General features: G+C 39.7%; 2 protein-coding genes and 1 long non-coding RNA gene across 4 annotated transcripts; all 3 read right to left on the bottom strand.

The window, feature by feature from the left end:
• Nucleotides 1-3,992: 3,992 nt before the first annotated feature.
• LOC149602725 (uncharacterized) lies at nt 3,993-5,834 on the bottom strand. Its single transcript, XR_016377038.1, has 2 exons — nt 4,291-5,834; nt 3,993-4,179 (listed from the first exon to the last, which is right to left on the bottom strand). It is a non-coding gene; the product is annotated as an uncharacterized LOC149602725 (long non-coding RNA).
• Nucleotides 5,835-15,406: 9,572 nt separating this feature from the next.
• On the bottom strand, nt 15,407-16,568 carry LOC149602724 (uncharacterized). The gene is made up of 3 exons (XM_089860322.1): nt 16,278-16,568; nt 15,769-16,058; nt 15,407-15,651 (listed from the first exon to the last, which is right to left on the bottom strand). Exons 1-3 carry the CDS (start codon nt 16,423-16,425, stop codon nt 15,460-15,462), a joined length of 630 nt encoding a protein of 209 aa, XP_089716448.1. The 5' UTR covers nt 16,426-16,568; the 3' UTR covers nt 15,407-15,459.
• LOC149602723 (uncharacterized) lies at nt 16,414-18,909 on the bottom strand. 2 transcript variants are annotated; one of them, XM_089860323.1, is made up of 5 exons: nt 18,861-18,909; nt 17,950-18,180; nt 17,332-17,880; nt 16,713-16,877; nt 16,414-16,650 (listed from the first exon to the last, which is right to left on the bottom strand). In XM_089860323.1, exons 3-5 carry the CDS (start codon nt 17,596-17,598, stop codon nt 16,543-16,545), a joined length of 540 nt encoding a protein of 179 aa, XP_089716449.1. In that variant the 5' UTR covers nt 17,599-17,880; nt 17,950-18,180; nt 18,861-18,909; the 3' UTR covers nt 16,414-16,542. The 2 variants fall into 2 exon arrangements, with proteins under 2 accessions (XP_089716449.1, XP_089716451.1); XM_089860325.1 differs by lacking the exon at nt 18,861-18,909 and having other exon boundaries at nt 16,414-16,589; nt 17,950-18,340.
• Nucleotides 18,910-21,714: the final 2,805 nt, after the last annotated feature.

The following is a 21,714-nucleotide window of genomic DNA, read 5'->3' as shown; positions in this document are numbered from 1 at the left end:
TCTGTGGAAATGTTACAATTATTAAAAATTATTATTGAGACAAAAAATGGAAAAAATATGGGTCTCAAATTTTTGAGCCAAATTGCTTTCCGAAAGAAATTAATTTACAAATTATCTAAAAATCCTACAATATAAAGTGTTTCATATTTAAATATTATGAAATTTTTGAAACGAAAGCTAGTAAAATCAAACCTTGTTGTACAAAAAAGTCTTGGTTTGGACCAAGGCCGAAAAAACAAACGATATGAGTGAGGTTTGTTAGACAATTTCCTTAAAAAACCGAAACAAATTTAATGCCTTTTCTATGAGACACTAACCCTAATAAGGTGATTTTTTCGTTTAGCATTACAAACCTGTGTCAAGTCATATCTACAATTAATTAATTCATTTCCAGATGTCTCAGTTGTAGTGGCTTTTAGATAATCCTCAATGCTCGAGGGACGCTTAAATTTTTTTTTGTAGTTTTACATGTAATTGGTATTATTATTATTTATATTTATATTATATAAACTGTAGTTTGCGAAAATAATAAAAACACGGAATCGGAGAGAGAGGGGGATTTTCAGTTAAGCCCCCTATGAGGTCACTGTACACTGTCGATGTGGTGAGGAAAGGGGAAATCGGTTTACCAAAAGGAGTCTGACATCGAAGTTTTATGGGACCAGAAGGAACAGGAGAGAAGAAGGTTAGGTAAAGAGTGCGATACAAACAAGATGACACAAGGGCTGGGTTCATAATTTTAGCCACATCGTAACGAATATTGCCCCTCGATGCGCTACCTTTAAGTGTGATAAAATGATTACTAGTAATTCTAACTTCGATTCATTTTCTTCTGTTATAATTAAAATAGTGCGACACAAATAGGAAACTTGCGCACCCTTTAACAGTGCAAAAATGATTAATCGTAACGCATAAGTAAGTGAGTATCCCCACAATAACGCATACCTAAACCTTAATTGAAGTACAGAAAATCCAAGTGATTAAGCCCCCTCGTTTCCCTGACCTAAAAAATAATTACTTGGGCCGTAATCCTTACGTTCATAAATTTACTTATGTTAAAATTGCAATACACTTTATTAAATATAAAGATACTATATACTTCCTTTTGCTCTTAAATTTATTTTTGCTTTCTGGAGAAATACACGTAAATTCTGGGATCGTGATAAACACCACCTTAACACAATTCAAAAAAATATACCATAAGTATATACTTGCTTTTGCATTTAAAGTTAACCTCGATTTCCTTGAATGTTTAAATAGAGGAGCGGAATTAAATGCGTGAAATCGTTATTGTCGACAGTTGACAGAAATTTTAAAAGGAGAGTTTAACACCTTCCATTATATTAAGGCAATCCAATAATCGTTTCTTTCGCTTTAGATATATCGAGAAAACGTAAAACACAATTCACAATCATTAACATCCCTTGTACAATTAAGTGAAATGCTTAAACAATTATTACAATCCCCATCCATGTAAAAAATGAACGAAAAATATCACCTCACCACAATCCTCTTTCATTCACTGTCCCTTCAATGACGAACCAAAAATTTTACACTACTACTACTACGAGAATGACAACAGGGCAGGTCAAACTAAGAGCCTCATCTTAGATGTACATCATACGATGTGGCTAAAAATCAAAAAGCGAGGTAACTTTTCTGCCTAGTCAAAAACTTTTAACACGAAAGTGTTAACCCATTTCCCATTTTTTAGAACATTGTAAAAATCAGATGCCAAAAGGTTCATCATCCTTGAATCCCCTATAGTTTCCTCCTCCCTTCCTAAAGATGGGTACGTGGAAATGCTGCGCGCGTCGGTTGGCGCGCGCCAGTTCAATTTCAAATTTTAGTGAACATAGCTTTAAACGTCAACGCTTATAGCTGTAACCAATAACAAAAAAGATGGTCTAGCCCATAATTAAGCCATATCGTTTACGTACTCTCGCTATACCTACTACAATAAATATACTTCTAGTGAAATATCCCCTAATATACCGGTCAGAGGGAATAATTTTTCAATGGCTGCTTGGCAAAGAGAATCAAATACCGCCAACGCCCAGTGGCGTCGCCAGGGGCTCGGATTTGGGAGGGCTTAAGCCCTCCCTAAAGTGTTGTGTTTCCAATTTTTCAAAACACATCACTTTTATCATGACACCCTCTTGTCTATAAGGCGAATATTAGAGTAATAAAATAAGGAAAAGTAATTAAGGACTGAACGCTGTTTTATCACAAAAGCTTTCGCATCACATAAATTAATTTTATTACTGTTAAAATGTTTGAATATAACTTGGCATTGACTATATCAGGACTAGACTAAACTCGAGTGTGACTAGTGGGCGTGCTTAATTGAGGGGGGGCAGTTAATGGCAAATTTCAATTATTCGATTCGGAGATCCTCGGTACTTTATTGGGTAAAGGAGGGGGAGAAGTTATTTTTAGACCTTGCTTCGGAAGGCACTGTCAAGGAAGGCGATTGAGACGAAAGGGGGAAGATGTTGCCCTCAGCGCTAGGGACGGTGTAGAGTAGCTATGCCATAGAAAAATCATCAAAATAGACTGTTACGACTGTATACATACGCTCTAGAGGATATAAATATGAAATAGTGTTTCTATGTGTATTTCACTATCATAGTAAAAACTTCAATTCACCCCAACTGAATAATTAGGAGAGGTTGTAGGTAAATATTAGGGGGTGCTTTTAAAAAATTTTAGGAGGGGCTTCACAGAATTTTCAGGGGGCTCAAGCGCCTCCAAAAAACACCTGGCGACGCCACTGCCAACGCCCGTTACTAAATTACTAATACTACTACTACTACCACTACTACTCAGGTAAAACTATTAATCCCATCGATACCTTGTAGCTAAGAAGAAACTAAAAAGATTTCTAAAGCGCGCTTCTAGAATTCTTGCCCGCTCGGACTTTCTTTTAAAAATTTTCTCGATTTGAGGAGAAATACACGTAAATTCTAATAATAAACACCATTCTACATATAACGTCGGTATTTACTTGCTTTTGCTTCTTAAAAATCCCCCTCCATTTCTTTGAATTTTGAAATCGGGGATCGGGATGCTTGATGGCGTGAAACCCTTATTGTCCACGGGTGACCGGAATTTTAAAGGGAGTATTAAAGGGGAACTCTGCTCGGTTGGCGCCCCTTTAGTGAAACTTTCCTGTGTAGCTCCAAACGCCGAGAAAATGTGCTGCCGCCTAGGCGAAAAAGCTTGCAACTCCGTTTATTTCTAACGAATTTTCTACTCCCCCCTTTCCCCCATCCGTTACCGCACCAACGACGAAGCCACGCTTCCTTTAGGTTCGCCAAACCCCCCCTCCCCCATGGATGGTGCCCGCGCCACGTGACCGTTGATGGTAGGGATAGCTTAAGAATGTTAAACGTGGGGACGAAAAACGCCAGACTGGGTTTTCTTTTTGCCCCTATATAGAGTAGTGGCACTCCATGTTAATTTCTCATAGAGCGTAACGTAGCCAAAGGCAGGGAGGTGCCATTACTCTATAGTCTTACTGCCATACTGGGGACTGCGGTACCAAGAAGGGGTTCGGAGTTTTAAGAGGGCAAAGGTTTAAACTGAAACCCCCTAACATTGCAATACTATTAAGTTTTTTCTCTGTAAGAAGGAGGTACCTCCCCCCCCCTTTTTTTCAAATAAGGGCAGGGTAGTTTCGACCACCTGAATAGTTTGACAACCAATCACCTATAGTTGATTCCTTTATTCCCTTTTCCCAATGCCATACACACGTCTTTCAATGCATTTTCTCACTCTCTATGTGCTAAAGGCTAGTAGCTTTGAATAGAAATGTCTTTTATAAAGATTCACTATTTTTTTCGATTTGATATTTTTAACTTAAAATGAAACTATGGAGACAAATATCTATACTCCTGTTTATCCGCACTTGAGAAACCGTACTTGCCATTATATATTGGCTAATGCTCCTCAACCTTTACAATACTGTCAAGTGAAGTTGAACAAGAGTATATAATGAGCATTTTTATTTATTTCTTGGAAAAACTGAAAAAGTACATTGGTTTGAACGTTCTTCAAACGAAAGGGACGTGATCCTTCTTTATATCCTGTGAACACCTGACGTGAAATGATTTGGTTATCCCGATCTAATTCCTTATATCGTGTGATAATTGCGAAGTGTTTCGAACATACTTCTTTCTGAAATGAAATGACTCGTTAATCGCTTTACAATTACCTTTGCCATGTGTAATTGGCGAGTTGTTCTGGGTACAAGTGGCTATTAAATAATGTTTTAATCACTGCAGTAACCATAATAGTGAGTAGCCCCTCGACGAGACTGAATTCTATCTCCATTTCTTCGGTGACCACATTCCAATGCACCTAAACATTTCTTTTATCTCCTTTTAAAATAATGAACGAATGAACTTGTATTCAAGGTAGAAATGTCAGAACCGGCCGATATTTTGGGTGTGTTTGGGAAGCACTAGCCACCCGGAATTTCACTTTAAAGCAGAGTTGATACTAAGAAAAGGGTAGGAAAACCTCAATTACCCTCCCGAAATTAACACCATCCGCCAAGACTGAGAAATGGTATACATTCATGGATCTGGAGGGAATTCTTAGAACCCAAACAAAAATAAAACCACATTTCTGCTTTACAGACCCCCTTTACCTACAAACTATAGAAAATTTCGGAATATAAATACTGAGTAACCAACCCACAAGGGAGAGGCGGCCATTGGGGTATTCTCCCTCGCGCCAAGAAGAGACGCCAGAATGAGCCCGAGTTCACTGCTCGCGGGAGGCTAGCCAACTCGCACTGAATCTAGCGGGGTTTCTTGGCGCCAAGGAGGATACCGCAATGGTACCTTATTTAATTTCCGAAATGGTCTATACGGTAGGTAGCAAGTCGGATTTGTAAGAGAGGAGGTTCAGAGTCAGTCAAAATGCACGTAGTCCGCAGTTCATAAAATTACACTGTGGCGTTCCCCAGTTACTATGATTACCACGACCTTCTCACGGCAAGAGAGCGTACGTTCTCGCCCATGCGTTCAAGCCCCCTTTTTCTAGCCTCATCAGCTTGTTTATAATTTTGAATATTCCTCGTTTGCAAGAACGATCACGTGACGTGCGCCTATACCAACGGCTTACGCGCCGATGCATGTTTTTATATCCACATTTCCAAAACGAGTCTTCTCTCTTATTCATCCTCCTTGCTTTTAGCGAGCCGGCACAAAAATTTTCCAACACCATCACACCCTTACCCCACTCAAAGTAACGAAGCAAGTACCAGTCCATACTACCCCTTAATGCCAATAAGGATGAATACATACATCTCCTTTGCTAATTACCACCTGGTATTATCTATCATTCGATGTTGCTAACAAAGACCAAAATTATTTTGCAATGTGCTAAGGTTGTACAATACCCAACAATGGTCTAAGGCTGTGCAGTGCATGACGCATAAGTTTTTTCTCCTTTCCTAAATCGTAGAAAATGTCTTTAGCCTACCTATTCTCCCCCAAACCTGTCTCGATTTATAGATACAATAGTTTGAAGCGCTACACCCTTTCCGTCTTGAAGCTGCCAGTTTAACAGCTCTATGATTAGACACGGTTATACGAGAAAGAATCACAACATTGTATAGAAAACCCTAGTTGCTAAAGGCTTGTCTATATACATGTACAGGTACACAAACTGGTTCTGATGTTGTAAGACTGAAGTCAGGCCCGATATAGAGTAATGGCAGTACTACCTATGCAAACGGCATACCTCCTATCTCTTAGCTCAGTGTCATGCCCCTACTGGGCGCGTACAGTATCCTCTCTTACAAAAGCGCGCCCAGAGGGAGGGATACAAAGATACCTAACCGATCGCTAAACGCGCCCGGCCCCAAGCCCCCAACCAAACCAAGTCGAATGATTTCTCAATTCCGCGAATTTCCCCTCTCCTATGACTATAACAGCATAGTCAGGGTTGGCGATTTTTTTTATTTTTTTCAAAAAAATCAAAAAAATCGATTTTTTTTTATTTAAATCGGATTTTTTTGATTTTAATTGATTTATTTGATTTTTTTGATTTTTATTGAACTAATAGATAGTAAATTACCAACATGAAAACTTTTGAGTCAAAATTAAGCAAAAGCAAAATAATCATGACATTTAAGCAGCTATTTGATATTATTACTATTCAAATGCTTGTATAAAAAGACTAGCTTGACCGCTATTTCATTTCCTAGCCTTTCCAGCAAGACAAACTGGAGTTCTGGGAAAAACATAGATTGAAATATACCAAAACCACGATTATTTTTAATTTTAGGTCTTTTCTAATTAAGTTTCTTCTCGAGTTACTTAAAATACTCCTTGGAATCTTAGAAAACATTTTTTAAAAATAAAAATATATTCTTGATTTTAATCAAATGATTTTTTTAAAAAAATCGCTTGATTTAAATCATGATTTAAATCAGTGATTTAAATCAAACTGATTTAAATCAGACAACCCTGAGCATAGTACAAAAAAAAAAGAAAAATTCCAAGAATAAATGAAGTTCCCAGGTGCGAAAAAGAAAAACCACTCCTCGCTGTCACGAAAGAATGAGGAAAAGGGGTGCAAAATGGACTGCAAGGTTTTGCGCTCTAGGCGAGCTTCATTTATATTGATTCGTGGAGTCCAGGTTGAGGGGCAAATAGAGTCTTTGTAACCCACGTGACGCGATTCATCCACTCGTAGGGTATGGTCCTTTTTTCAAATTTTAGGCCACCGCCCCCAACGCGAGCGCCATCTAGCGTTCTAGATCGGTAATAAACCTCGCCGACGCTACCTTTAAACCTTCCATTCAAATTAAGGCAATACCATAGTCCTCTCTCTCGCTTTAAATATATCGAGCAAACGTAAATCACAATTCTCAATGTTTAACTTTGCTAGTACAAATAAATCCAATAGAGTAATTTCGGTTGAGAGGGGGGTGAACTGTGTATCCCCTACGTTAGGGGCAACTTTGTACTAGAGAATACTATTTGCCCCCGGAAGGGAAGGGGAGGGCGGATATCACTAAGGTAAGAGATAGAGGGTTATGACGTTGCCGTATATGGGAAAGAAATTACTCTGTGCTTAATTATAATTCCCTTCCTTTTAAAATACACGAACGAAATATATCACCTCACCCCAATTCTCTCCCATTCACTCTCCCTTCAATGACGACCGAAAAATTTTATACTGTCTAAGACAGTTCTCTTTCACGACGCCCCCACCACCACCACCACCACCACCACCAACAGGCCAGGTCAAACTAAGACCCACATCGTAGATGTTCATCATACGATGTGGCTAAAAAGACTCGCGCGAATATTGCGCAGACCGGAGAGCTCTGTGGAAGCGGTTACTGAAATATCTAAAGGTTTTTGTGGTAGGCTGGTTCGTGAATTAGTGGACGCGTTTAAGAGTTTTTGAGCGATAATAAGCGGAGCGATGTAAATAATAAAAAACTGAGTTTATTGCAAAAACGTGACTATGTGAAAAAATAAAACAGTTTAAGTTCAAGTAATACGTTAAAAAATACTAAGTTTAAAGTTCGACGCGAGGGTCGTTGTTCGGAGGTCTAAAACCCGGCTAGGACCGTTTAAACGTTAAGTCCTAGCGCTGAGTATAGCCAGCGAAAGCGAGAGGGCGATTAACCTTGTAGCGAGGTTAACAAGCGAGAGGGGGTTAACCATTTAGCGAGGTTAACATAGAGCGAGAAGATGGTTTCTTAGCGAGTGACCAAAGAGTTCTGCTGTCGAAATAGTGGGAGAGGCGAGTTTTTATACTTTTAGGCGAGGTCAGAGGTTAATACAAGTTAAGGTGTTTGAACTTGGTTTTGCACGTGTGCTTGTAAAAGGTCAGAGGTTGAAAGGGATTATAAAGGGATGGCTATTTACGTAGAGAGATGTTTTTCGATTTATACAAAGGGGTTACACAAAAGGGAAGGGGTTGTATAGAAATCTTCGAGAATAACACTTGTAAATTTAGAATTGTACGGTAGAAGTTTATAATGTGAAGTAAGGAGCACGTTTTGCGTAATTAAAGCGAAACTTCGAATATTAGATTCGACATGCTCCCCCCGATTGAACTAAGAGTTCAATAGTTAAAATGTTCATTAAAGCGATTCACTTTTAAAGTTCTTTAAATGAGTGGTTAAGAACGAGAAGCTGCGGATGACGTTCAGCGTAGTAAAGTGCGATTTATCCAGGTGTGGATGCAGGATAAGGACCTTAGAGTCCTTGGCGAAGCGTTGGACTTCTTCCGGGAATTGTTCCTTTTGGGTAGTGCGGACCCAATATATTTCGGCAAGGCGAATGTCGGTGGTAGTTGGCTCTCCCGTACGTCTTGATCCTTGAAGCGAAGTTAGGGAAACGTAGAAGCCAAGCTGTGTGACGGTATAGGTTAGAAGCCAAGTCATCGATGTACATAGAGTCTTCTGAAAGGGCGCTTGCTTCCGGGTAGACTTCTAGATGTTTTTTCGCGTGTGGGCGTAGGGTGGCTGCCAAGAGTACCGGACTTGACGCAGCGCCAAGGGGGGCGCGTGTCATCTGGTTGGTTTGGAGCGCGTGGTTAGGAGGCCTTAGCCTTCGGCTATCGTACCGATTGAAGTCCGGCGGTTGCGACGGTCTTTCGGGGGGTCGGCGATCAGGTTTAAAGAATCTCCGTTCTAAGTTTTGAGCGGTAGCCCGAGTTAACACGGAGGCGCGTTCCCTGCTTGCGATTTCTCTTACTGCGTATTAAGCGAGGTCTTTGATTTGTCCAGAGAATGGTCGGGTTTCTATTTCCGGCGGTCTTATGGCTGGAGCGGTGCTAGGTAGAGCGGCGGTCATCTGGCCGGCACCCGGTAGGCTAGAGATTCCGTTCCCGGTGAACGTTGGAATTTCGGTCGGTGGCGAGGGCGTGCTGCTAGCGATAAGCGATTGAGATCCGGTCAACGGGGTCTGCGCCCCGTTGTCGGCTGGCGTTTGCGACCCGGTCGGAACGTTGTCTAGGGAGTCGTTACTGTAAGGAGATTGGGCTTCGGTCAAAGTAGTCTGCGTCCCGTTGCCGGCTGGCGTTTGCGATCCGGTCAGCGTGCTAACTAGGGTGCTGCTACTGGTAGAGGATTGAGGTTCGGTCAAAGGGGTCTGCGTCCCGTTGGCGGCTAACGTTTGCGATCCGGTCGGCGTGGTGATTAGGGGGCCGCTACTGGAAGGCGATTGAGGTGCGGTCAACGGGGTCTGCGTCCCGTTGGCGGCTAACGTTTGCGATCCGGTCGGCGTGGTGATTAGGGGGCCGCTACTGGAAGGCGATTGAGGTGCGGTCAACGGGGTCTGCATCCCGTTGCCGGCTGGCGTTTGCGACCCGGTCAGCGTGTTGACTAGGGGGCCGTTAGTGGTAGGCAATTTTTGTCCGGTAAACGGGGTCTGCGTCCCGTTGGCGGCTGGTGATTGCGACCCGGTCGGCGTGGTGACTAGGGGGCCGTTCGTCAAGGAGCTCGCGGTGAGGCTAGCGGCGGCTGCTATAGCGGTAGCGGCTTGATCGTGGACCTCAAGAGCGTGTCGTCCTCGTGATTGTGTTATAACGAGATCGTCGATATAATCCTGCGATGTTTGTTGTTCTTTTTCCATCTCAAGCGCGGTGGTAAAAAAGGGTTCTAGTGCCTCATTTATGTTAACGAGGTTAAGTTCTTTTGTATTTAGGATAGCGAGGTATCCTTCGATAGCGGCGTAGTCGGGATTCGGTTTTCCTAACTCCGTTTCTAAATTGTTCTTAGCGCGAGAAGCGGATAGCTTGGTGGCCGTACGTTTGGATTTTAAGCGCGTAAAGTCATCCATTGTTTTAAACTTTTTACTCACGAAATAGCGAAGTTTGAGTTCGGTGCGCGAAAGCGTAATTAAAGCGTAGTTACGTACTCACGAAATGGCGAAGTTTAAGTTCGGTGCGCGAAAGCGTAATAAAAGCGATTAAAGCGGTAGTTATTTTACTCACGAAATAGCGATGTTTAGTTTAAGGTTTTTAGTTTTTTTACTCACGAAAGCGTAGTTTGAGTTCGTTTCACGGAAGCGTAATTTAAGCGATTAAAAGCGAAGTTATTGTTCGTCGCGAACGCGTCACTAATCATACCGGGTTTCGGCACCAAAATGTGGAAGCGGTTACTGAAATATCTAAAGGTTTTTGTGGTAGGCTGGTTCGTGAATTAGTGGACGCGTTTAAGAGTTTTTGAGCGATAATAAGCGGAGCGATGTAAATAATAAAAAACTGAGTTTATTGCAAAAACGTGACTATGTGAAAAAATAAAACAGTTTAAGTTCAAGTAATACGTTAAAAAATACTAAGTTTAAAGTTCGACGCGAGGGTCGTTGTTCGGAGGTCTAAAACCCGGCTAGGACCGTTTAAGCGTTAAGTCCTAGCGCTGAGTATAGCCAGCGAAAGCGAGAGGGCGATTAACCTTGTAGCGAGGTTAACAAGCGAGAGGGGGTTAACCATTTAGCGATGTTAACAAGCGAGAGGGGGTTAACCATTTAGCGAGGTTAACATAGAGCGAGAAGATGGTTTCTTAGCGAGTGACCAAAGAGTTCTGCTGTCGAAATAGTGGGAGAGGCGAGTTTTTATACTTTTAGGCGAGGTCAGAGGTTAATACAAGTTAAGGTGTTTGAACTTGGTTTTGCACGTGTGCTTGTAAAAGGTCAGAGGTTGAAAGGGATTATAAAGGGATGGCTATTTACATAGATAGATGTTTTTCGATTTATACAAAGGGGTTACAGAAAAGGGAAGGGGTTGTATAGAAATCTTCGAGAATAACACTTGTAAATTTAGAATTGTACGGCAGAAGTTTATAATGTGAAGTAAGGAGCACGTTTTGCGTAATTAAAGCGAAACTTCGAATATTGGATTCGACAAGCTCTCCTACATCATTCGCCTCGTTTCTCGTAGAGGCTCCGCTATCTTCGTCGCTGTTCCTCGTCGCTTATACTCGTGGTCAGGTCATTCAGTTAGCATCGAAGGAGAAGTCAAATTGAAGGTCCAGTCAGGAGGAAAAACACTAGAGTTACCTCTAATGGTGGTATCTGACGAATCAAGACCGGACTTATGCGGTCGCAATTGGATATTCTCCGAGTTTAACATTATCACGAGAAAGACGGGATCAGTCAACTCTATACAGGACTGCCGTTCACGAGAACAAAATTCCAAGCTTCTTCAAATACTGGACAAACACGAGAAACTGTTCGATGACGCTGTTGGTTGCCTCAAAGATGTCAAGATTCATCTTTATGTCAAACCCAATGCAGTACTACGATTTTTCAAACCACGTTCAGTTCCCTACGCTCTGAAGGATAAGGTCGATGCCGAATTGATAAGACTGGAAAAAGCTAACATCATATCACCAATCCTATTCTCAGAGTACGCAGCACCCATTGTACCAGTCATGAAGAACAACAACAACTTGGTCTGCTTGGCTCGTGCCTTGTTGAGGAACACCAAGATCCTGATCCAAACGAAGCGACGGCCTCGGTCGACATGGATACCGACGATCTCATTCAAGAGACCATCAAGAGGGAATTCACCAACTCTTCCATCATCACCATCGCGCGCAGAATAAACACCATCTTAGACTACGACAAGTTAGTTTAACTACCTAAAAAACCGGCTTAAATTGATTGGCTAATTTGTTGTCACTGAAATCTTCATAGGTAATGGTCCTCGATCAGGGCCGAATTGTGGAATTCGACTCGCCAGATGCTTTCCTGAGGAATGAACAATCAAAGTTCTACGATTTGGCCAAAGATGCCAACATAATCTAAATCCTTTAAATTAAGCAGCTTTGCTTTACGTTTAATTTTATATATTGTTCGTTAAAAATTTGACGGACTACCTTTATAATTTACTTCATTACTAATACAGCATCGTTACTTGGTGTACTTTACATTACACATTACATTAATTATAATCCTTGGATCGGTAATTGCTCAACGCAAATTGTTAAACTTTTCAGCACAAATAATAATAAACAAATTATAAATGAAAACTTTGAAAGTTTCATTTTGCAGGCACTCGCTTATCGTGATTTAACACTACGTCTAATGCGTTGTAGATTTTTGTGCTTTTCATTACTTCGTCTCATTTAATTAAGCTTAGTTTTTTCATAAGTGAATAATTAAGTCACCTCTGATAAGTCCAGTTGCTAAATCCAGGGCTGATTATGTGCCCTTGAGGTCCTCCGTCTTAGATTTGGTTTTAGTAGAGCTATATACTCTTCACGGCCTTAACTTGGCCTTAATCTCCTTTGTAATTTGAGATTTATAGCTATCGTATCTTTCGTCAAATTGAAACGAATTCTTCTATTCATTCAAGGATTCCACTACCTTTACAAAGATGAATTATTAAAATAAAATTTACTCTTTATGTTCTACAAATACAGTTTTTAATTAACTATCCAAAGATTATCATACAATATCTTCCCTAGGAATAAGGACAAAATGTACAGTTCTTAAAAGAACGTTTTTATCTCATGAAGTCTGGCTATTTGTTATTCAGCTCCAATGTAGACGAATTCGTTCTGAAAGCCACTTGTGTTTTGCGAGTGAGACTTGATCAAGGTCTTTTAATGTACTGTTTTATGCCATGAACGTTACGGTTTATATAGGAAAACATCAAAAGGATTAGTTAGCGGCCCGATAACATATCATCGACTGGCTGTTAAATAAATTGCTTAAATTATTTTATTTTAGCAAATATTTCAGTGTTAATAATCTTAAAATGAGTTCCTTCATTTTGGATAATTTTTGTGAATCTCCATTTTGGGTATGTTTTTCTTTTTAAGTGTCAGATCCACCAAACTAAACGCAGTAATAATAATGATATAGCGGTAGCAATCTCTGAGTATATCAATGATTTTGGGCTTAAAGTAATAAGTTAAAATAAAGAAAAAATCATTATACATTAGATGCAGTATGAAGTCTCATCTTTGAGAGCTACAGCTCCCTTAGAACAATAAATATAACAAACTAGTATCGAAGCAATTAAATATGTTAACAAGTCTGTAATTATTTTTTAATAGGACGCTAATTTGACATGGTACACTGATAATCCTGACTTCACTCCTTGTTTTCAAAAGACCATCCTGGTCTGGGTGCCGTGCGCGATACTCTGGTTGTTCCTTCCTTTGGAAATCGCGTTGATCGCCAAGTCGGTGTGGCGAAGCGTCCATTGTTCTCATCTTTCGATTACGAAAAGTGTAAGTCCATTTTGAGCATGGATCATCGTTATACGGCACAAAAAGCGCTGTACAGGATGCACTGATTATTCCTCCTCTTATGAATTATTTTAAAGGAGAAAGTCCGAAAAAAATCCTAAAAAGTAGGTACAAGTATAGTCTGTCAAACGAAAGAAGAGCCCTGAGAAATTTGTCCAAATTGGTGTCGCCACCATCGACCCCATAGTACTTTATCAACTTGTTTTGTTTTGTCAATAGTCGTCTGTAATATAGTCTGCTATAAACAGATAGGCTAAATCGCAATAGAACCAATAAATTTTGCTATATATATTTAATATGTTTATGTTTCATGATTTTTTACGATCATCGAGTATTAAAGAATAAAAAACAAAATTAACGACAAGACACCAGTTTTATCTTTGTTGAACTAGCATTGCAATATATTTTAATGACATAAGTTAAAGTACTTGTCCATAAGTAGTTCAGCATCAAAGCGTCTTCAGTCCACGTTTTCATCAGAGTCTTCGCTGTCTTCTTGCATATTGATTTTAAGAGGTTCAATTGTGGTTTCGATGATGGAATCTTTTTCCCAATACTCATGCATTATATTCTCGACGTGCTCTATTGCCATACGCCAATTCTCTGGTGTCACACGTTCAATGGCCCTCAATGTTGCATCTTTGACCGTCGAGAGTTTGAAACCAGAATTCTGCTTCGCAACGTCGTTCTTCACTTGTGCCCATATTAGTTCAATCGGGTAAAACTGGCAATGGTACGGTGGAATCCTCACTACCGTGTGACCTCTACTTTTAGCAACCTCGTCAATTTCGCACTTCAGGGTTCTGGACTTGTGACGCTTTATTATTTCAAAAAGTTCACGTCGAGAATATAATGCATGAGTATTGGGAAAAAGATTCCATCATCGAAACCACAATTGAACCTCTTAAAATTAATATGCAAGAAGACAGCGAAGACTGATGAAAACGTGGACTGAAGACGCTTTGATGCTGAACTACTTATGGACAAGTACTTTAACTTATGTCATTAAAATATATTGCAATGCTAGTTCAACAAAGATAAAACTGGTGTCTTGTCGTTAATTTTGTTTTTTATTCTTTAATACTCGATGATCGTAAAAAATCATGAAACATAAACATATTAAATATATATAGCAAAATTTATTGGTTCTATTGCGATTAAGCCTATCTGTTTATAGCAGACTATATTACAGACGACTATTGACAAAACAAAACAAGTTGATAAAGTACTATGGGGTCGATGGTGGCGACACCAATTTGAACAAATTTCTCAGGGCTCTTCTTTCGTTTGACAGACTATAATTGATTTGTATTTTCAGTTCACGGTTTGTTACTGGCCGCAATTTGCGTCTTGAAATTTGGAAATCAAATATACTACGGCGATTTTCAAATCGTTGACAATTTAGCGGTCGTCCTTCAATTTGGAACTTACGTAAGGCAAAATGAAGAAAACCGTATTAACATTTCGATGATTTAAATTCAAGAAGCGTGTTGCAGATCTTGGCATTATTCCTCCTAATTTACGGCAGAGTGGGTGGTACGGTCTTGTCCGGAATCCTGACATGCTTTTGGTTTGTCTTAACACTAACGCAAACTATCACACTGAGATCCACCGTCATGAAATACTATTCACAAGTAATTGAATTTTTAGGGCTTGGACTCTGATATAGATTACATTAAATTACACATAGTCTCTTGTACATATTACTTATAGACAAAGGGTTATGAATAACTGAAAATGCTATCCTATCCGTAAGGAAATATAAACGGAGAAAATGACAAGCTGTACCAATCAAATATGAATTGTTTATGAACAATAATATATATATGCGTAAGCAGATGTATATAATATTATACGATGAATAAAACACCCATTTCCGAAATACGCTCATATATTCATGAACAACACCATTTCCCTTAGTAAATTCAGATGACTTTTATAGTAAATTACACGCAAAGATATTGTTTTCTACGAATTCATGTAACTGATGTGTTACAATAATAGCGTATTAATCTATTACCATCCATAAGAATTGTGCGGAGATCCAGCTCGCTTGTACACAAATTAAACACTGGATAGTTACTTGCTAACGTTAACGCGATTTAAACTTTTAAAGCTCTGCATAAACCATGATGCACCTATTTTCAAATAAGTCAGCGAAGGATTAGCAATAGGTTCAAAAACGTTTTATTATGTTCATATTTGTAATTATATAACAAGCATTATAGTGAAGCCGTCCACCATGACTTCAAGCACATAACGGCTGAAATTGTATCTGGCTTTAACGATCCACGCTTGGGTGATACAAGGTTTCCTCCTTTAGAAAACGTTCGTTCTGATGGCACGGATGACCCTTGGATTGACAAATAGTCCCTCGCCATTGTGGCAACATTGGGATACTTTGTTTCATTAATCTATGGGACAAATTGGATTGGAATTTGGTTTTGTTTGTGATGAGAGATCTTAGTTTCTATTGCCATCTGACATTTAATACTCAACAGGAAATAATCGAACCTTCCTATGCCACTTACCCTCCACCATTCAAGAATATCCGAATTTGGTGACGCTAGTTCGTCCTTTAAATATAGTAGGAGTTCTGAACCTTTGGTACATTTCCTGGCTCGCTTAGGATATACCGACAGCATTGCATTAGTTAGGTCTGAACTACATTTGTCCGAAGCATAAGCTGGGTATTCTGCCGGACCGCTATTTGCGTCATAAAACTTGTTGAACGTGTTTAAAACGGCAGATTTAATATTCTTCACAGATGTTTTATCATAATGATCTTCGAAGAAATCCAGTTTGAGGGTTGGATCTACAACTGACGATAGAAGGAATATTGTAGCGACATCAACAGTTACCGTGGGCCATAGAATAGAGCATTGAAGGTAACGTACTTTTACTCGAAGTGCCGTCTCACCCAACAGAGAAAGCGTGTGGTTACATTCATAAAAATAAAGTTATTTCTATGAACATGCTTTCTTTGTGGGACGAGATCGTATTGCGAGTAAAAGTACGTTTCCTATTTCGTCTTTATTACCTATTGCTATCCACTGAGCCTCCACGTTAGATTGTTCGGAATATTCCTCCAGCTTATTTCGGGCAAGGCAGCAAGCTTCTTTTAGAGGTCCATCAGTTTTGCTTATTGTATCCTTTAACCTGTCCTGCAGCCAATGATAAACAGGCATAACAATTGAGATGGTAGGGTACTTGGAAACCGATACTCGTCTTGTTGCCAGTTCGAAGTCCTTGGATATATTTTACAAACATAAGACGATTTTAAAACGTATGTCATTCAATGAGCGTTAACTTGCCTTCAAAACGTCAACAAACTCTTCGATTTGAGTCCATTCTGCATCAGAAACATTATATTTAAGGAGGTCCTTTTCACTTCTCATGAGCGATTGTAATGACTATATATAAATGCATTACAAAACAACCACATTAGAACCGTCCGAAATATGCATAACATTACCGGTTTCAAAGTCAGTGCCCTTTTGAGCATGTCGTATGTGGAATTCCAGCGATGTGTGACATCTAATACAAGTGATAAGTCCTTGATTCCAAACGACTTGTTTAAGTGGTGCAGTTTCTCTTCCTTCAAGATGGACAATCGAATGTGGACTATGGCAACTCTCATCTGACATGTCGGAAAAATGGGCAATATATATTGTAAGAGAACCTCTTCCTGGCACTTTACTTTGTGTTACAAATGGCTTGAACGCGACCAAGTACTACGGCCTACTGACACCGAACCACGATAAGGACCACGGCCTACTGACCCCGAACCACGATAAGGACCACGACCTACTGACCCCGAACCACGATAAGGACCACGACCTACTGACCCCGAACCACGATAAGGACCACGGCCTACTGACACCGAACCACGATAAGGACCACGACCTACTGACCCCGAACCATAATTAATACCACGGCCCATCGAGCACCGATACTTAATGAAGACAAGCGGCGAACGATTTACCGTTCTGGCTAGGATCATAGATCAGACACAAAAAGCAAGGAGATTCCCGAGCAAAATCGACACTTAATTAGAGGCTGTGAAATGATAGTCAGACCACGTATTTGTGTACCTTGACTATTGCATTCCCAATAGGTGCATCATTTGACAGCCGGAGAGATTCGTCATCGTCCAGTCCATACTCATCGTCCAGTCCATACTCCTCCTCCGTTTGGTGCTTCGGGTTGGATTTCAACGTGTCCAGAATAACTTTCACGGCTAAATTCAACACATGAGCAAAACAACGAAGCCTATGTTGCATAGAGTATCGATATCCAAGAAGGGCACTTCTTTCGGCGAGCTCCTTTAAGAAGGTTTGATTGTTGGACGCATTATCCATAGTAATTGCAAATATCTGAAATGGTGGTACTTGTTCTTTTAACCTGAGTCCTTATATAACAATTAACTGGTTTACTTGATTAATGTTTCGCTCCTTCATAAGCTCTAGGAAAACATTGCATATTTCTACACCCGTATGTCTTCCAGGAAAGTGTATAAAGCCTAGCAAAATCGATCTTACGCCCCATGTTTTGTCAATCCAATGGGCAGTAACACCCATAAAGGGTATGCGGTTAGTTGATGTCCAAATGTCTAGGGTATAAGCTATCTGACCATCTATGTTCTTTGAAATACGAAAGTGGACGTCAATGCCCATTTGCATATTAACAGTAGCTACGTTTAAAATGTATACCTCACAAATTGTGTTAATTTTTGGTATTTCCTCCGCATATGCCTTCATTACGTAGCTCTTAATAGTTTTACCCGACAAAATTATACTATTGGATACAACAGAACTCTTTGGGTCAATGGCGTTTACAAAATCTCTAAAACTTGATGTTTCAACTTCGTCAAATGGTATGTCATTTAAAACGATCCATCGCAACAGTTTCTGTTTTGCATTTTCAATGGCGGTCAAGTACATCTAATAGAAGATATTAATTACACACTAACTGGGGAATATTAATACATATGCAGGTTGAACTATTGCACGACCAATGCTAGTTTTCATCACCAAAATCGGTTGCCATGACCTTCAAACAATAAACTAATGTCACCAAACCGGCCGTAACCATGATAACTTGAGAGGCTATAAACACTTGTTTACGTTTTACCATTTGAAACGCTTCAATGTCATGGGTATTCAGTTGGTGTACTGAGTAACCAATCTAATTCGAACTACGTGAACATTCTGATATGGGTTAAAGGCCGAGTTCCAATGAAATGGGTTCTGGCGAACTGAAGAGCAACCATCAAGACTGGCAATGGGGATTGAGGCGAACGTCCCGAGCGGCAAGGTCCTTAACTTGAGGCGTTATTGCTAACTGAAAGAGGGTTCTTGCAAAATGAAGATCAATAATTGTAATAACGAAGATATATTGTATTGTCGATCTCCAATTGGCAAACGTCCTCCTTTCACGCCTTTCAGTTAGTAAGAACCCCTCAAGTGTTTGTCATAAAAGGCCTTCCAAATTCAGCAAGGTCGCCCCATTGTTAGTCTCGATGCTTGATTTTCAGTTTGTAAGAAACCTTTTTGTTCCAGGCCATCATAACATTAAACATGGGCACACAATAGCAATGAGGTGAACCAAGATTAGCACTTACAGTTGACTTTAGGTACTCTTCGATCTTTTCGGGATGTTTCTTTTCTAAGTGATATTTCAAGTTCCCAGTAGCTATAATGGAATTCTTCCCTTCCGAATAAGAAACACTAAACACGTAATTAATATTTATTGGAGAACCTTCATGTAGGTTACAGTAAGGACGGAATAATATTGTCGACTATTCCCTTTAATGTTTGGCGTGTTCGGGTTTAGTTAGAATGACACCGACTTAAATAACCAAAGAAATCAATACTTACTTCTCACAATATTTGCATTTGGCAACGCGTTTTGTTTTACCATCTGATGTTTCGAGAAGAATATTAAAATGCTGCCACACGTCACTGCGGGTACGAGGATTCAGGCGTGATGCATTAGCAGAGCTTGGAGTTTCTAACTGTGGTATATGAGGCTTTAAGGTAGGAGCTTCGGTCATGATCAAGTGCGGCGAAAGCGACGTAAAACTATGTATTTAATCGTTCCGGTGTATTACGGAATGACCATTCCCATGAATAATTACAATTTAAATACTTCTTTACTATTTTTTTAACGTTGGATTGAAAATAGGTTCTAGTCGCGCACACCCCAGGCTAGTAGGCGTATAATTATGAATATGTCTTCACGATTCTAACAATACTATCTATAGAGACCTAAAAAACAATTATTTATAAAAAAGAAGTTAACGATTTATGAACAACATATTATATTTTAATGAGCGTGTTTATTTGTTTAGCGATATAAATTGTCGAGCCCTGGGATACCACAACTCGTAAAGTATATCCAATGTTATTGTTTATCAAGATCAGGCGAATGCACATGTACCGCTATTTCAATGTTTGTAGATAATTGTTTATAAACAATTTGTAGGCGAGTATAAACGCTTTTACACGTTCCTATCTGTTGTTGTATATATAAATATGCCACAAATCCATATAGCAATAGCAAATATTATAGAAAGTCCGACCCCTATGAATTTTTTTACGTCTTAATTATATTACTGTTAAATAATAAAGACGTGAAATGTATCAGAACGACAAAGATGACTATTTCGGGCTGGTAATTGAGTGGGTAATTTACTCTTTAGTAGTAGTTACCCTCGTATTACACACAATGAGTGACGCCTCTACGCACTACAAAAAACATACGTACGAAATTGAAGTCAAAATGGTAATACTACACACAATTATTTGTTAATGTAATATAAGTTCGACACTAGCTCTTCCCGCATGTCGTTCTCGATTTGGCGCTTTGTAAGGTTTTAGTGTCTAAATCAAATTTTTATATTAAAATGGTGATTATTTTAAAACATTAAGGAATCAAGGGAAGATGACGCATCGTTTTGTGCACGCATGTTCATTCATGGCTTACCAGGTAAATCTAGTGCCATTCAATTGTTCATATTGCACTTATTTGGAGTTATTTCAGCGCAGCTCATTGCACTATAATTATTTTTCTTTCAAATGAATTGTAGCGTCCTGTGGAAAGGTTTGAAGAAAAACCTGGAGCCATCGGATGTGTACGACTTGAATGACGCCGAGCGAGCGTTGACTGTCTCGCGCCTTTTCGAAAAACATTGTAAGACCCAAGATAAGACAAATAGTGTTAGCGATGAAATGGAAATGAAAAGATTTTCGGAAGAACGCAACAAAACTAAATATCGAAGCAAATCCATCGCTTTCCCCTTGTTGAGTACAATCGGGCCTTGCTTAATCGCTGGAATGGTCTTTCAAGTTCTGTCTGACGTAGTGTCTGTATGTCCCGCCCTTTTGACTGGGTAAACAATGTCACATTTTTTGCCATATAGAAACGTATAACATAAGTGATTATTTATGTGAAATCAAATTCAAATAATAAGAACGAGATCGTACAGTTTTCACTTTAAGCTTGAAATTTGATTCCTTTGTTGCTGCAGTTTGTTCTTTGCTCGTACTGAAGGGTACAGAAAGGTTCAAACATATGAGCAAACACATTTTATGTTTCTGTGGGTCAGTTATGTTAAGCTGAATGTTTTTATTCCACTGAATATTCTTTACAAATGATTCTAATAGAGGGTGAAATAGCGAGTGGTTGTCCACTCTTCAAAGAATTAAGTAACCTTTGGAACCGAGTTAACCAGTTTACTCACTTTTGTTTTCAGATCCATTATTGATTACTCAACGAGCGAAGATCCTTTGTGGAAGGGGATTTTCTACGTTTGCCTTTACGGTCTGGCCTGTCTCGCGCAATCTTTGTTGCAAGAAGGCAGCGCCATTTTCCACACCAAACTAGGACTGAGACTCAAATCGGCCACCATGCACGTTCTGTACAAAAAAGTAAGTTAATCTTATCGTGATAGTGGGACACTATATTTCATTAATGAGATTCTTTCAACAGACATTTCGCTTGACGAGCAGCGATCGACGTGACTTGACAATGGGCGAAATACTGAACACGATGTACGTCGACACGAACAGATTCCAAATTTTGTCGCCACAACTGGGCCTCTTGTGGTCGGTCCCGGTACAAACAGTACTGTGCTTCGCCTTCATGTATCAAGAACTGGGCTATTCAGCCTTTTCTGGCATCGTACCTATTGTCGTTCTTCTTCCACTGAACTATCTCAGCACCAAGAAATACAAAGAACTGCAGGTAAATGTTGTCCAACTAAAACAGCACTAGACCTTAATCGGTACCATTTGCATAAATTAAAAATAATATCCGGTAGAACTCATCAATGAAATGTTAATCGCGATTTATAATAATAAGTTTATTGAAAAGTTCACATTCGAGAAAATGTTGCTGGGGAAAAAGCTAATTTCGAAAGCATTCTCTCCTCACGCGTCTGGGCACGCGTCCCTGATGGAAAGATTCAGAGCCGG

This window comes from Phalangium opilio, unplaced genomic scaffold (assembly GCF_054372755.1).
Source record: "Phalangium opilio isolate 3A_F unplaced genomic scaffold, DU_Popi_V2 ptg000352l_1, whole genome shotgun sequence".
NCBI lineage: Eukaryota > Metazoa > Arthropoda > Arachnida > Opiliones > Phalangiidae > Phalangium > Phalangium opilio.
The sequence above is the reverse complement of the archived record's forward strand: the minus strand, read 5'-3'. Positions and strand labels throughout refer to the sequence as shown.